We start from the raw sequence: 17,000 nt of genomic DNA on the forward strand, positions 1-17,000 counted from the left end.
GTGGAGGGAGTGTGAAGGCATGTGATATGCAACCGCTTCTGGTTGGTTGTGTGTTCTTCAACTGTACTCCATCACGTCTCACCGACTGCCACCAAATAAGTCATCATCTCCCAATCATGACGTTATCTTTTGAGATTTGAGATTATATAGACTTGCAATCTTGTGTTTTTGGTACTCATTTCAGTTGTAGCAATTGATAGTTCCTATTATAGATAGGGCTTCAAGTTCGTTTTGACAATTCAATTTACAAAAGCACTTTTACAAGATGGCTATACGACAAAGTTATGTTAGCGAATTAACTGGACCTGCAAAATGTACACATTGCAAATTTGCAATGTATATGATACTAACATTAATATGATTCAAATTTGGGACATTCTTCAACCGAGCTGAGACAATTACGATCGTAACAAATGTTGGTTAGTTGAACTTAAAGAGGTTATTGGACTACATTGTAAAGCAAAAACGCTAACCTCATTTAGTCTCTCTGATTGGATTAGAATTACACAGTAAGTTATCCTTTCCAATCCAATTCTTCAGACAATACGAAGTTGTAGAGAGAGTTTGCAGCGCAAGGAATCGTATTTTTTGGTTAAAGTGTGCTGAATCGCCGCATATGGGCCTATTTTTGTTTTCCTTTCTTGGTGAACTTTGCGCTTCCTTGGTGTTGGTTTTTATTTTTAGAAAAACTAATGGAAAAGATTTAAAAACTTTAAATTTTAATAATATAGACAAAATAAAATGTAAAATGAATAGTATCAGAATTAATTTTTTAGTGTAAAAATATGATTTTTCGTTAAAGTGAACAGCACCGTGAACTTTTCGTTAAAAATCCTAACCGACAGTAACCAAGTTGTATCAAAATATAATATTGAAGACAGATGGTATCTAGTCTTGCACACCTCAAGAACTAGTGAGTTTTCCAATGCCATACTTGTATCAAATAATACAGAGAGCTTTACCAAATCATAACATACATTAACATTTAACATTTTACCACAAAAGTAACAACACCGAAATCGGAAAAAAACAGAAAACAACAATTTGGAAGGGAAAAAATAAAATACAGGCACTTCTTGTACTAGTGGGCACACATTGCCTGCTTAGTCTTTGACAATCGAGGTAATAAGAATGGAGGCCTCATCCGTTGTCGGAGCTGCATCATCTGGTCATTAGAAATTCATTCGACAATATTCTCAGTTCACAAAAGTGCTTATGAACAAAAGCAGTTTCTGTTAAATGCAATTTCAAATCAGTTAAAATGAGGACAAACAAAATACTTCAAAATTATTCTAGAGAAGAACTAACGGACCGACCTGGAAGTGATGTAGGCAAGTGAGAGACAATATTGTCAATGATGCCACCTCCACCGCCACCCTCCTCCGCCTCCTCTGCCGTCTTCATCCTCTTATTCCCAATATCCTTCTCATCTTCTTTATTCACCTCATCAACCTCTCCTCCTCCTCCTCCTCCTTCTCCGCCGCCATTACTCTGGTTAAAAAAGTTGGAGATGAGATTTGAGAAAACCCCTCCATTACCATTTTCACCACCACCCTCTTTCTCCGACTTATTAGAAAACTCCCCGTTCCCCACATCATCGACTTTAAACTCACCTTTTCTTTTTCCAGCATCCCCGCCTTTCGGAGCGCTCCTCGGGGAAACTATAGATATAAGGTGTGTTATAATCCCACCACCTCCCTTTTCTTCTTCCTCCTCAGTACCTCCGATCATGCTTTTCTTCTCTGCATCAACTTCTTTGTCCTCTCCTTGCTCGCTGTGAATGGACCCTTTTGCCGTCCCTTCACCTCCATTAACAGCTCCATGACCTTCTGTGTTGGCTCCGCCATTTGTATGGCGGAGATTCACCGGAAGCAGCAGGCTTTCAGACTCTGGTATAACATCCTCCATCTCTTTCTCTCTCGTTTTTGTTTCTTCCAAAGAAATATTCTAAAAACTTCTCTAATTTACAGAAATGGCGAATTGAAGAGCGATTCGAGCTCAGTTGCAAAGAGGAAAGCTCAAAATATCTGTCTAGGGTTTGCAGACACTTTTTCGTGTATTCTTCTTCTGTTGGGTGCACAGATGCAGCTTATGTAGAGGAGACAAGCGTCCTCGTTCCAAAGCGGTCTTTTAATGACAAAGCTATGGTTTTCCTACACGTACTCCGCTTCTCATGCAAAAGATCCAATGAGAGGTTACCTCGTGTCGAAGTTTCGGGATGGTAGCACGCATCTCAAAATGGAGTCGGTGGGGGTAACTACTCCTTGTCGGATTTGAGCACCACGATGAGACCATGGACTGCCAAGCGTTAACCCCTATGTTGTTGTTTTGTTTTTTTTTTTTTTTTTTTTTTTTTATAAGTACATCGACGTTTTTACATTAAACGTAAGAAAAATTTAACTAAATCACAAAATGAGCAGCCTAATTCGATATTAAATTCGTCATCCATAAGATTCGAACCTAAGATTTCTCACTTCCAAATGAAAAGAAATATTACGAGATCATAATACTGAATAGCACTCATATGTTATTAAATGGGTATAATTTTTCAACAACAAAAATGGATTTAATTCCTTTTTCAGTTTATCCAAGGTGAGTTTTATCCAAAAATGGGATATTTATTGTTTAGAAATGCTAAGGTTATCGATGGATTCTCTGTCTTTTAACACAATATGTTATAAGTTTAGCACATCAATTAATATTAAACTATAAAGTGACAGCGACATTAAATTATAAAGTTACAGAGAGTTCATAAAGAATTTTAGTTTTAAGAAATCTCCTTAACATTTCTCTTATATATTTATATGGGATGAGCTTTATCCAAAAATGAATATATTTGAGGTGTGTTTTGTCCAAAAATTCTGAAGTGTATCATCACATGGTATAATAATAAATACATTGAAGAATTCAACCGCTGATATGCTCTCAACAATCCAAGAAAATTCATCATAGAAACAGAATACTACTTGCAAGAATCAAAGCCCACATCACCTAGTTGCCTCCCCGACTCGACATCCCCTCCTGTTATCTCGCACGAGTCTCTGTTCCTCTGCTCGTGCGAAATAAAAAGAGGGGAATTACGAAACGGAGGCTGGTATTATCCTTTCCGAGTCAGCCCGTGAGTCATAACCTCGGTACACTTAACGAGGCAAACTCGGCGTTAGAAGTTTAGAACACAGCTAACTGTGTGCTAATCTCTCTTTAATTCTGATTTGGGTTGCAATTACAATCTCTCAACTTTGATATGTAACTATACCATATCAAATAGATAAACAGACTCTTCGCTTCCGTTTTCGTGATCGCTGAGTTAACGGAAGGATCCGCTATTTAACATGTTAAATGGTTTAATACAAAAGATCTGATACAGTTTAATACCAAATGGAAACTAGAGGATTTTGGCAGCATGAAACTAACACAGCATTTTCAAATCTAACCTTACCAGCCTCCCATGCTTTCACAAGGATATTCTCAAATAGCCGTCATCATCCCAGTCGACGCGAAGTACAAACGGATAGCACGGAAGAATATATGTTGAACACCGCAATCTGAAGGAATGACAGAAACGAAATTATCATTTGAAAGCAGATCTCATGCGTAAGTCGCCATGAAGTGAAGGTGGAATTTTTTAGTGTTACCGTTCAGTCCACAGAAGAATGACTTTTGTGAGTTAATCATCACTTTGAATTCCCAAGGCTTTTTCCTGCTCGGCTTTCATCTCTGCCTCTCTTCTTGTCTTCCGTTTGGCATCCCTTGCAGCGGCATCAGCTTGGACTTTCTCCATTATCTTATCAAAACCAGGAATTGTTCGCTCCAGTTTCTGGTAGACTCGGCTGCTTAGGTTGTCGAAAATATTATATAGTCTCTGAACACGAAAAAACCCACAATGATTTAGCGGAAGTGCTTGCACATCCCTAAGGGGAAATTATGCAAAATGTCGTAAGAGATTGAGAAACTGATATACAAATAAATCCCATAGTATGTTTTCACAAAACATCTATCCTCTTTGTATCCTTGGACTGTAGTTGTAATTACCATTCACAATACCAAAATGTAAGAAAACTTTGATACCGTAACCAACTTATTACAATTGCCAATGACAGTTTTCTTTCAGCAAGGTGTTTTATGATTATTTTCAACTACACCAATTGCCAATAAGCGTTTACTTGGAGTAAGTGTTCTACGATTAGATTTGAACACAATCATAAAACTCAAAAAAAAACTAAACTTGTAGTCAAAACTGATGTAAAAAGAAATTCTGTACCTTGACATCATTATTCCAAGCTCGAATGTATGGAGGACCTGTCGTGTACGAGCCAAGAGGTTCACGGAACCACTCTCCCTCATATGTTATCTGATCCATTGCTTGTTCCACACTTAGAACCTCCCATGGCCTTAACCCAGGTATAATTTTAGACAATTCAACCCTGGTCTCACAAGCAGACGAAGATGTTAGCGACAAGAAATATACTATGCAAGACATCAGATACCAAATGTAACATACCTAAGAGCTTTTGAAATGTATTTGTTTGGCATGTGATCCTCTTCTAGAATTGTTGTCAGTTCAGAGCCACTAGCCCAAAGAAATAAAGCATGACTAGGTGTTCGAACACCTGGCCAAACACCATCGTTAGCTTCAAGTACTGCTAAGTCGCGTCTCTTGCTTTCTACAGCCTCCTCTTGTAGCTGCTTATAGGTTTTCTTCTCACGTCCCTTGAGTGGAACCCAAGGAGGAATTCCCTTTTGTAGTTTGTGAATCAAAGCAGTTGCACCAGCCGCAAGTCTAACTGAAGTTCACCGAACCATAAGCCAAGAATCAATTTGTGGAAAATGCAGAATTAAACTAGTTATTAGACTCCTATGCACGATTCATGAATTTAAGATTGCTTCTCATACATGATAAGTTTCACATTTCCTTCAAATATTTTGTACAAATTTGACTTGCACATTAGATGACACTACATAACCACAGTTATTGGCCCCATCGCCATCATATCTCAGTGGTAATTGGATTCCAATATAAAGGCGGTGTGTATTGCGTTGCTCCTATCACCCATTATAATTTTGCTGTTAAAATAAAAAGGGATATTTAGCATACCTTCCCAAGTGGCAATAGCGGGTTCCAACCCGTACACCATGTGAATCGGAGCCCATTCATCCATGTCCTCACCCCAAATGAACGTGTCTTTATCAATAATCCCAGCACCCCAAGCCGTTTTAAGGGTTATTAGCTCCAACGGACCTCTTGTTCGACCTAACCGGTCCTTATAGTAAAATCCACCGCTCCTCATGATAACTATATCAACATAAAATCAATGCTTTGAACAAACCATGCAGATTAACAATCAATAAAACATCAAACAACCCTCTTATCCAAACAAATTCCGAATGTCAATAACGAGTTCAAACCGAAGAATCATTGCTTAACAATACAATGGAAGAATGAGACATTACTTTAACTTGAGTCAAACAGCCACATTGTGATTAAAACATTTGTAGCCAATTCTCAGATTCACCAAATAACTGCACCAAATGTTAACCGCGGCTCGAAAATCCATTTCATAAACTCACTACATTATGCAGCAATTAACGAACTTCAACCTAACATATGCAAATGCAATCACCACAAAGATTTAACTCCACAAACTTACAATCATAATACCGCTTTTCGAGCCGCTTATACCCGATTGCCTGAGCAACATCGATAGGCCGGCCGGGTGGGTAGGGGCGCTGGCGGAACCCCCAAAGCCCAAAAAAGAACTGCCTTGCAAAATCCCAGAACTTATCATCAGACTCCTGCCTCGTCTTTATCGCCTTCCTCGGCATTGGCCTCCCTTCCGGCCCAATAACATGCGGCACCGCCTGCCACAGCTTCTTATCCTCGTCCCTGTACGGCCTATCATTCTCCTTCAGCTCCACTTCATTGACCATATCCGCAATCTTCTCTGCCTGAGCCAGAAACTTCACCACCGGGCTCTCCCGGAACTCCTTCCAGAACCTCTCGTTCTCCCGGAGCTCCTCCTCCGTTGGGTTCTCCTTCTTTTCGAAAATCGGGTCTTCGTTCAGAATCTTCTCGACTTCCGGGGCGTGTCTGTAATCCGGGTCGTTCTCGCACTCCCAGAAGAACCGCTCCAGCATCTGGGTGTAGTGTCCGGGTTTTTCCGGCTCGGGGTCAGATGGGTTTTTGGGGTCGGGTTTCGGGGGGCCGTTGAAGAGGTTTGAGAGGCTAAGGGAGGAGAAATTGGGAGGGGATTGGGCCGCGGTGGTGCGGTGGAAGAAAGAGTCAGTGAGGGGGAGGAGGTTGATGAGTGGCAGGGGGTTTGGGGGTTTTTTGAACCAGCTTTCGAAGGGGTTGAAGTTGACGGAGGCCATTGTAGGAGAAGGATGTGAGAATTTGGAAAGCCTCTCAAATATTTGGGGTTTATCGTTGACAAGGTTGAAGAAATGGAGAACTTGGAGTGACAGAGAGTGTGAGAGTAAAGGGATTTTGACTGTTGAAAGTGGATATGATTCAAATTTGGGCCTGGGCTCAACATGCTCTCAACTTTGTTCCGGGCTTGGGTATTAAGATGTCGGTGAGGATTGAGGATAAGAGGCTTTTCTGATCCACATCTGAAACAAAAACCATTATATCTCATTAAGTTAAATAATTTAACAGTCGTTATTTAAATGTGTAACTTAAATGTACGCTAGAGAAAATTCAATAAGAATAATGTATCTGTTCTCTTGCCGGTATGCAATTTACGAATATCGCTTTGCGGATAAATAATTTATTAGATGACATCCTTCTTGTTTATGTTGTCACACATGCTTTTGTTTTTGTTTTGTTCATCAAAGCATCCCTCATACTTCGTTTATTATTTTATAAATTTTCCTAAGGCTTCCTCATCCCTCAATACTAATATATTGGTCTCACACTAGTGTAATAGTAGTATTATAGATATTAAACTCATACTGCATGATTTTTAAATATAAGTATCACACTCACTTAAACTACTATGGAAGGTTTAAGTGCAAACATAGAACAAGGTTGTATTTCAGAATCAATTGAGTATTTAGAAGTCACATTGTGAACCATACAACCTAAATTGATAACAGTTGTAGACTAGACTAAGAGCATCTCTAGGAGATGTAGCAACCCAATTAACAAATTGAAAAAGTCAGTAAGTCACCCTTCAAATATATACAATATGAGTTTCTACTTTTTCAATTTGGCAATTTGGGCTATACAATATATTTTAATAAAAAAATTATTATTTATTGATGAATTAAGTACCTAAAACTTTATAATTTTTTTAGTGTCATTCTAAATTGATCTCAATCTTTTTAAACATTCCAAACAAGTACTCAACCTATTGAAAATGTTACAATCGTTAATGTAAATGTTGCAATCGTTAATGTAATACCCTAAAAATTTAAAATATATGAATATGTGGAGTAAAGTGAGAATACATAGATTTATGGTTACGAAAATTTGATTAGAGAAATTCTAGATTTTTGTTTCTGGGATTTATTATAATTTACATCAAAAAATTTATCGAGAAGCGGAAAATAACGAAAATGGCCCTAGTTGGTAACGTAGTTATACGATGATGTATTTTATCCTCATATATTTTATCATATTTCTAGGCATATTTGGATAGAGCTTTACCCTACGAGCGTGTAGGCGAAAACCGTTTGTGAAACGGAACTATAACGAAGGAGTTATTAACGTTTAAAGTTAAGGATATTTTTGCAATTTAACCTTCACTCTAGAAGGCTCCAGATTTTCTGGAGCAATCTGATGGAGCCACGTGGACATTGTGGACGGTTGTGATGAAGAGTGGAGGAGAGAAAGGAGGGTCAATCGGGGGGAGAACAAGGAGGGAAATGAGAGAAGAAAAAAAAAGGGGGGGGGGAACTGGTGTTCTTCTTGACCCGACCCAGCAGCAAGCAAACCCGACGCCAATCTCAGCAAATCGCCGCCATCCATCACTTGGAAACAACTCCCTAGCCTTCCCGCTTTCATCTCCACCAAAAAACCACTTCAATTTACCCAATTTTGGGAGGAACGGAACCCATTGGTTCTGTGGGTGTTCCGGCAAGATACACCGATTCCAAAGGTCTTGACCACTATCAAACTACTCCTTTAGTGGCCAGGAACAAAGCCCAAATAAGTTTGGAGGCGTCGGAGTTCGTTTTGGGGCAAAATCAAGAACACCCATTTTAAGGGTTTCCAAAGGATCGAGGCTATTTTCAAGGGTTTTCCCCCCAAATTGGATTTCGACCTAGGTATGAAAGTTGTTCCTCTCATTGAACTCTACTTTCCTGTAAAATTTGGTAATTTTTAGAGTTCGTCGGAAAATTTGGTTTCCTTTCGCAGGAAACCGCCACATGCGGTGGCACGTGGCCAATGGGCCGACACTACCTTTTCATGTAAATTTTGATATTTTAAATCCGTAATTGGTACCATTTGATGTGATTCAATTATGAAAGCTAATGTTGAATATTTCCGTTACTAGAATATTTCGGAAATGGATAAAAGAATGAATGTGAACTACGAAATGCTTAATCCCGTTCAAGGTTACGTAGGTAGTCTAATGGGAGTTAGATGCAGCTTTAAAATAACCAAGATTAATCTTTTGTTGAAAATTTGTCTAAGAAAAGGAATTGGGTGATTAATTTAAAAGTTAACCTTATGTTTTTGGTAAATAAATTGGGTTATAGATTTTGTGAGTAACTAAGAATTAAATAAAAGAATTGTGATTAATGGTAGTAAATAAATAAAAGTTTAATTTTGGCCTTTCACCGAAATTAGTTTCCGAAATAAAATTTTCGGGTCGGGGTGTTATAGTTAAGCCCTAGTTAAATTTCTGTTAAATTAACTAGAGCTTACTTTGTCTCCAATATCAATAAAAGGTCATGGAAGCATGACCTCCAAACCCAGCACACAACCACCAACTCCACCCTGCAACTCAAGAACACTCCAAACATGAGCAAAGCAAATATGCTATAGCGGTTGGGAGTGGTCAAAAAAGGGTATCCACTTCACATCATCACCCACATGGATAACATAGAACTTCAACATGTTATCAAAGAGGCAAATCTGGTGGTAGATGCACAAGCTGACTGAGGGCATACAATAGGTTTGAAGTACTAGAAATAAAACTAGATTCATTCTTGTAGTGGTGGCCGCTATTCGATTGGGTTGTTCTTTCTCCTCTAATATCAAGATTATGATGGTGAACATCAATATCAGCATAAGTTCTTTCTCCCCTTTTATGAGTCTTCCTCGCTTATCATTTTATCAAATTTAACCCACTCTAAGACTCAATATTTTTTACACTAAGTAGGCCAATCAAAGCTTTAAAGACTAGTATAAAGGTTGGGATGGAGTTTCGGTAGTCGTAGGTTGAGCTTGGAGGTGGTGGGGGCTTGATATTACTCAATCTTCATTTTTGTTTTTCATTTTATTTGTGAATTGTTCTTTTATTTTTATTTTTTCACTTCATGTCCATGCTTGAAAGAAGTCAGTTACAAATTCTCGTACATACTATTGTAATACTAATATGGTGCATTCTAATCCTGTCTATTCAATATTTTGGGATTTATCCCTTACTAAATTGACATCAAGCCTTTGAGAATTTGAAATCTCTCAGTCCAAACATAGCTTAAAGATTGCAGAAAGTTTTCACATTAGTTCCTGAATGACATTTTAAAAGATAAATTTTCACATAAAAAGGATGGGGATTCTCTCCCCTCCTTTTTTTCCCTCCCCTCCCTCCCTTCCTTTCACAGTTTTTTCTTCTTCTTTCTCTCTACAAAGATGAAATCTCAAACATTCAAACATGAGGGGAGGAAAGCAGAGGGAAAAAAAGAAGGGAAATGATCCTTGTCCCTTTTAGAAATGCTCTTTGTTAAAGCAAGCTACCATCTCCTTTGTTTGTCTAATAGAAATGAAGAAGTTCTCGAAAAAAAGATACTTCTATTAGATTGAAATCTAGTTGGTCGCACACTACAATTTTTGTGAAGTTAAAGGGAAATCAACACAAAGAAAAGGGCAATGGACAGAGTGAAAAGAGAAGGCCAGCCAAGCTCCCCAAGTTACGGTGACTTATCCATAAAGATACGAAAAAGGACACATACTTTCAACTATTTTCAATCTTGTGCAGTTCGAGAGCACGTGAATTAGACCTGGCATTCGTGTCGTGTTGCCCGTTTTCGTGTCATACCCGATATCTTAACGGGTCGTGTCGTGTAACACCCGTTAAAATAAACGGGTAAAATGACCCGACCCGAAATCGACCCGATAATATTAACGGGTAATATGACCCGACCCGTTACCTGTTAAGGAAAATATATTTTAAACTAATAAATAATTAAATAAAAAAACATAATACTTTTTTGCGTGAAAAAAAGGTTGCAGTTGCACGCCCAAACTAATAACCCTAAACGGTCGTTGGACCCCATTCCAAAATTGGGCCATATAATTGAACAAAAAAGTACAGTACAGAGCGAGAGAGAGAGAGAGACTAGAGAAAGAAAGGGATTAGATTTATTATTTAGGGCTGCTGGGCATTTGCATTTGGGCAGTGGGCTGGCAGCCTGGGCCCTGGGCTCTCAAAGTCAGTGGGCTGGCTTTGTTAGTGGCTTTTTTTTATTTTTTTATTTTTTTTGTTTGAAGTCTTTAATAGTTTTTTAATTAATGTAGAAGTATAAAAAATATAGAAAAAATATATAAACGCTCGTAATAACAAGCTTTACAACTTTCGTGAAGAGCTTAACTTTGAAATTCGCCACTATAATCATATAAATCATAGATTAAAATTTAACCGTTGATTGTTGTTTACATTTACGCTTCATTTTTCTCATCAAATTTTGTTTTTTCAGATTTTTTTTTTTTGAAAACATGATCTATTAGAGGATGCCAAAAAATGAACGGTTTGGATCGTTGATATTATGTTCAGAGTTTTATGGTTAGTGAAAATATTGCTTGATGTTTATAAAGTTTCTACAAACTATATGACATCGACTCATATTTCAATTAACCGTAAATATCGAAACATGATATTAAAGATCTAAACCGCTCATCTTCTTACATCCGCCAGATGATCATGTTTTCAAAAAAGAAAATTAAAAAAATGAAATTCAGTAACAAGAATAAGGCGTAAATGACAATCAACGGTTAAATATAAATTTAAGGTTTATGGATTATAGTGTTGGATTTCGAAGCTGACCTCTTCATGAAAGTTGTAAAGCTTGTCATTATGAGTGATTGTATATTTTTTTTACATTTTTTACACTTCTACAATAATTATTATTAACTTTATTAATTTTTCCCTCAAATAAAAAACATTATTTATGAGGATTTGGGTCACTAGAGAAAGGGATTAGATTTATTATTTAGGGCTGCTGGGCATTTGCATTTGGGCAGTGGGCTGGCAGCCTGGGCCCTGGGCTCTCAAAGTCAGTGGGCTGGCTTTGTTAGTGGCTTTTATTTATTTATTTATTTTTTTGTTTTAAGTCTTTAATAGTTTTTTAATTAATGTAGAAGTATAAAAAATATAGAAAAAATATATAAACGCTCGTAATAACAAGCTTTACAACTTTCGTGAAGAGCTTAACTTTGAAATTCGCCACTATAATCATATAAATCATAGATTAAAATTTAACCGTTGATTGTTGTTTACATTTACGCTTCATTTTTCTCATCAAATTTTGTTTTTTCAGATTTTTTTTTTTTGAAAACATGATCTATTAGAGGATGCCAAAAGATGAACGGTTTGGATCGTTGATATTATGTTCAGAGTTTTTATGGTTAGTGAAAATATTGCTTGATGTTTATAAAGTTTCTACAAACTATATGACATCGACTCATATTTCAATTAACCGTAAATATCGAAACATGATATTAAAGATCTAAACCGCTCATCTTCTTACATCCGCCAGATGATCATGTTTTCAAAAAAGAAAATTAAAAAAATGAAATTCAGTAACAAGAATAAGGCGTAAATGACAATCAACGGTTAAATATAAATTTAAGGTTTATGGATTATAGTGTTGGATTTTGAAGCTGACCCCTTCATGAAAGTTGTAAAGCTTGTCATTATGAGTGATTGTATATTTTTTTTACATTTTTTACACTTCTACAATAATTATTATTAACTTTATTAATTTTTCCCTCAAATAAAAAACATTATTTATGAGGATTTGGGTCACTAGAGAAAGGGATTGGATTTATTATTTAGGGCTGCTGGGCATTTGCATTTGGGCAGTGGGCTGGCAGCCTGGGCCCTGGGCTCTCAAAGTCAGTGGGCTGGCTTTGTTAGTGGCTTTTATTTATTTATTTATTTATTGTTTGAAATCTTTAATAGTTTTTTAATTAATGTAGAAGTATAAAAAATATAGAAAAAATATATAAACGCTCATAATAACAAGCTTTACAACTTTCGTGAAGAGCTTAACTTTGAAATTCGCCACTATAATCATATAAATCATAGATTAAAATTTAACCGTTGATTGTTGTTTACATTTACGCTTCATTTTTCTCATCAAATTTTGTTTTTTCAGAATTTTTTTTTTTAAAACATGATCTATTAGAGGATGCCAAAAGATGAACGGTTTGGATCGTTGATATTATGTTCAGAGTTTTATGGTTAGTGAAAATATTGCTTGATGTTTATAAAGTTTCTACAAACTATATGACATCGACTCATATTTCAATTAACCGTAAATATCGAAACATGATATTAAAGATCTAAACCGCTCATCTTCTTACATCCGCCAGATGATCATGTTTTCAAAAAAGAAAATTAAAAAAATGAAATTCAGTAACAAGAATAAGGTGTAAATGACAATCAACGGTTAAATATAAATTTAAGGTTTATGGATTATAGTGTTGGATTTCGAAGCTGACCCCTTCATGAAAGTTGTAAAGCTTGTCATTATGAGTGATTGTATATTTTTTTTACATTTTGTACACTTCTACAATAATTATTATGAACTTTATTAATTTTTCCCTCAAATAAAAAACATTATTTATGAGGATTTGGAGGATTTTAAAAATCTAAACGATAATGTAAGTGTAACCATTATATACTGGTAGAGGAATAATGATGAATCACAAGTGTTTATATATTCTTTGACATTTTTCATACTTGAATGTATGTCTTCTTAGTTTATTTTAATTTTGGACAACAACATATTAAATAAAATTTATTATCCTAAACTTTTCAAGGGTATTGACTATTGAGGTGGGCCTGGCTCACGGACCTTTTGGTAGCATGGTTTAAGGCTTTAAGCCTTTTAGTTTTAGGGAAGCATATTTGATTTTATAAGTTGGACTCTCTCTCTCTCTCTCTCCCTAAAATCAAATGTGCATGGTTTTATAAAATCAAATGAAGCAGCATGACTCCTAAGTCCTAACCCTTTGGCCTTTGCTTGACAACCTATGGGCTATGGGTCAGAATTTCCTCCTTCAAGGAAGGAGAGCTCCCATATGATATCCTAATATTGATAATAATTAATAAGGAACTCTCATAATAAAAATAAATAATGACAAAATTTTTGTTTTTTTTTAACTTATATAGAATAATAATACAAAACTATATATTTAATATAGAAATATTGTACATATAATATATTAATAGGGCTATTGTATTTTATAATAAATCTTTTAGTAATTAAATTTTAAAATTATCAAAATCATTTTTTTCTTAACGGGTCGAAACAGGTTACCCACGTGTTACCCGCGTGTATACCTGTTAACAACCCGTTATTAACGGGTTCTTAACGGGTCACCCGATAATGACCCGATAAGTTATCGTGTTGACCCGAAACCCGTTATTTTCGTGTCGTTTTCGTGTCGTGTCATCGTGTCGTGTCAGAAACTGCCGGGTCTAACGTGAATGAATGTCCAGAAAAATGATTTGATTTGATATGAAAAATCAGGGCAGGAAAAAAAATCCCAAAAATCTCAAACCAAATCGAAAAAATCTTGATCCTAAACCAAAAAAATTCCAAACCAAAATTCCTAAAATTTTCGGTATGTCATCCCAAACCAAACCGAAATTTTTGGTATGGGATTCAGTTTTGCACCTCCATTTTTTCAGTACCGAACTGAAATAAATATTATATATATATATATATATATTATTTTTTAATTATAAGAGAATTATTTCAACCGTTGATTGTTTTGGATTTAATCTGTGCCGTTCATTTGTTTTTAGGTCGGATCCCCCATTTCATTTCCGTTCCATTGATTCCAATTCCATCGAACTTGAAGCGCAGCCACCGCCAGCCTTCCTTCACCACACAGCCTTCTTTCGAATCGTGTCTGACTCTCCAGCAGCCCAGTCTTCCTTCACGAATCACCACCCAGCCACCGCCGCACCAAAGCATCAAAGACAGAACTCTCCAGCCTTCCTTGACGATTCCTTCACAAATCGTCTCTCTCTCAGGCGATTTTCTCTCACAGACAGAACTCTCGATCCAGCACTGAGTCCGAGTCTCACTCTCATCCCAAATTAGGTAATTAATTTAGTGTTTTGAAATCTAATTTTTGTCACTCATCCAAAATTTAGTGCCCAATTGACAGTAGGGATTGTTGAAGGGCTCGAGGGCGGTTATAGACTCGCTGATGGCCTAATTTATTCATGTCGTTGGCAAATTTTTTTTTTTTTTTTTGTGTGTGTTAATAACTTATACATTTCTTCCATCTTCATCTGTTTGTTAGTAGTCATTCAATAATTAAAATGATGTTTGATTGAGTTTAAAAATCGTTTCTTTTATTGATGATGCGCTGCGGCACCCATGTGTGATGCTATGTATTTGGTTTTGGCAGGTTGTAGGGGGATTAAAGTTATGGGAAGGTTCTCTTGATCTAGTTAAAGCTCTAAGATCTGAATTTCAAAATGCACATTTATCATTTGCCGGTAAATGCGTTTTAGAGGTGGGCATCCTAATATTTTCAGGTGAATGTATTGTATACTGTCCCACGATGCCTTCACTTGTTAACCTTTCACATCTTAACATTTTTCCTACTACTTTAGCTTATATGATTCCTGCCTAGTAGTCTAATTCTTGAGTGTAACTTTTCTTAGTCATAAGTTCATAAAATGACACGTGCAAGCTTCTTTGCCTTGAATTGTATTATATCCTTACAAAAAGAAACTAATTTTGTTTCTAGTTGCATCATGCTCGCTTCGTTCAGAATGTTGGTACTAGGTTTCCCCACTATGTTAGTCCATTAATTTCATGTTCACATAATACATACAAGGAAACTCTTCAACTTTCTAGATGGCTAGTTCAAATTGCTAGGCTCTAATATCATAGCTTGGAAGTGGAGAATTTCAACTCAATTCTTAATGAATTGCACTTTCGTTGCGATACCTTAACTAACAAGGGGTCTAATGAGAATAATACCCCTGAGTTTACACTCTGGAGAAATAGATTGAAGTTATACTTTTTTCTTGGAGTCTTACTTGCGACAATAAGTAAATCTCTTCACACCTGCACGTACATCATTGAATTAAGCGTTCACTGGTGCACCTTTACAGGTAATAAATTAAACCGCTATCATTGATCATTAATCAACAAAGAAAATTATTAAGCACTACTACAAGTGATTATCTATGTTGACTGATTTCCTGGTTGTCTTCAGGGAGAAGTGTTAGCAGGTTTAGCACTGTTGTAGCAACTGAGGAGTTAATCATTCCACCTGTTCAAACTTCAAATTAGTCACACACTGCGTCAGGTAATATTTTTGTTTTGGCTATAGAATCTTGGATACATGGTCTTGCTTTAATGTTTGATAGCAAATCAAGTTTTGTAATTCTGTGCACAAATTGGCATATTCCAGGCAGATACTTAACTGGACCTTGCCAGTTAATTGGCATATTTGTGCATAGATTAGTAGAAACAAGACATGACGTTACAAAGTCTGTAGGTTTGCCAGCCCTTATATTAGAAACCAGCTGGTTTTTATTTGCTTGGAATATATTTCCATGTTGAATGCTCAGGTTTTCTTGAATATATTTCTATGTTGAATGCTAATATTTTTGCTTTTGGATTTGGTACTTAATTTATTTTTATTGCATGCATGTGTAGTAGAAATTGAATAGGCAGATGTTATTGTGCACACATTTGTGCACATACAGATTGGTAGATTGCTTTTGAATAGGCAGATGCTATGAAAGTATGAAACTATGTCAAATTTGCAGATTGGGCAGATGCTATGAAAGTATTGAATAGGCAGATTTCTTTTGAATAGGCCTATAAGTCAAATTTTCAATATAAAAGATTGAATTTTAGCCCAAAAGCATAATATGCAAATTTTAGTCCAAAAGCCCTAAACTATTTCGGGATTCTCAAAAATTAGGATTCCTGAAAATTTAGTTTGGGATCGGTATTACAATTGGGATTTCCAAAAATTTCGATTTGAGAATCGGGACAAGGGTTTTAGTATGGGATCTCATACCGAACCATCCCTATTAACTGCTGGAGTTCGAATCCCTATTTGTTGTAAATTATAGGAGTTTAGAATATCATTTGTATCAAGAAAAGTTCAATAGACAAAATGCACTATAATTTTCATCTCATCATCATAAAACGAAATCCACCGTCACCCAATTCCATAGACAACCCAACTTGCAAAAAATGACCATAATCTTCAAATACAAGTGTAAAAAGGAAAACCATATCCTTCAAATTTGATAGTAATTCGTATATACTAGAATATGCAAAAAAAAATTGATTTCCAATAAACAGAAAATCATAAATTGATCGAATCTGGAAGTGGAAGAACGCTCAATCTATGCCCGGTTGCTGTGAAAAAAGGCAATCAGAAAATCCTCCAGGTTTCGTAGAAACATTGGAGACTTTGTAATAAGAAGCATACCGGCGCAAAGCCAATAAAGGACCCTCTTCAAGCAACACTAATCTTTCTTAACGAAGCCGAGACTCCAAGGTTCCAGTTCGTTTGCAGCTCCAATGAGTCGCAAGGAAGAAAACCTTGAAATTCCTTT

At 36.3% G+C, this 17,000-nt stretch overlaps 2 protein-coding genes across 4 annotated transcripts; both read right to left on the minus strand.

Moving 5' to 3' along the window:
• Positions 1-957: 957 nt before the first annotated feature.
• LOC103930159 (protein TIC 56, chloroplastic) lies at positions 958-6,414 on the minus strand. Of its 3 annotated transcripts, none has more exons than XM_009339454.3 (7): positions 5,649-6,414; positions 5,096-5,293; positions 4,502-4,784; positions 4,262-4,424; positions 3,636-3,862; positions 1,317-3,545; positions 958-1,156 (listed from the first exon to the last, which is right to left on the minus strand). In XM_009339454.3, the coding sequence occupies exons 1-5, from the start codon at positions 6,367-6,369 to the stop codon at positions 3,668-3,670; spliced, it is 1,560 nt and encodes a 519-aa protein (XP_009337729.2). In that variant the 5' UTR covers positions 6,370-6,414; the 3' UTR covers positions 958-1,156; positions 1,317-3,545; positions 3,636-3,667. The 3 variants fall into 3 exon arrangements, with proteins under 3 accessions (XP_009337729.2, XP_048439485.1, XP_048439486.1); XM_048583528.1 differs by having other exon boundaries at positions 958-1,165; XM_048583529.1 differs by having other exon boundaries at positions 958-1,232.
• LOC103930158 (RNA-binding protein cabeza) lies at positions 1,288-1,908 on the minus strand. The gene has a single exon (XM_048583401.1). It carries the CDS (start codon positions 1,906-1,908, stop codon positions 1,288-1,290), a length of 621 nt encoding a protein of 206 aa, XP_048439358.1.
• Positions 6,415-17,000: the final 10,586 nt, after the last annotated feature.

Source organism: the organism of the source record quoted next, unplaced genomic scaffold (genome assembly GCF_019419815.1).
Source record: "Pyrus x bretschneideri cultivar Hongxiangsu unplaced genomic scaffold, Pyrus_bretschneideri_v1 Contig2, whole genome shotgun sequence".
Taxonomy (NCBI): domain Eukaryota; kingdom Viridiplantae; phylum Streptophyta; class Magnoliopsida; order Rosales; family Rosaceae; genus Pyrus; species Pyrus x bretschneideri.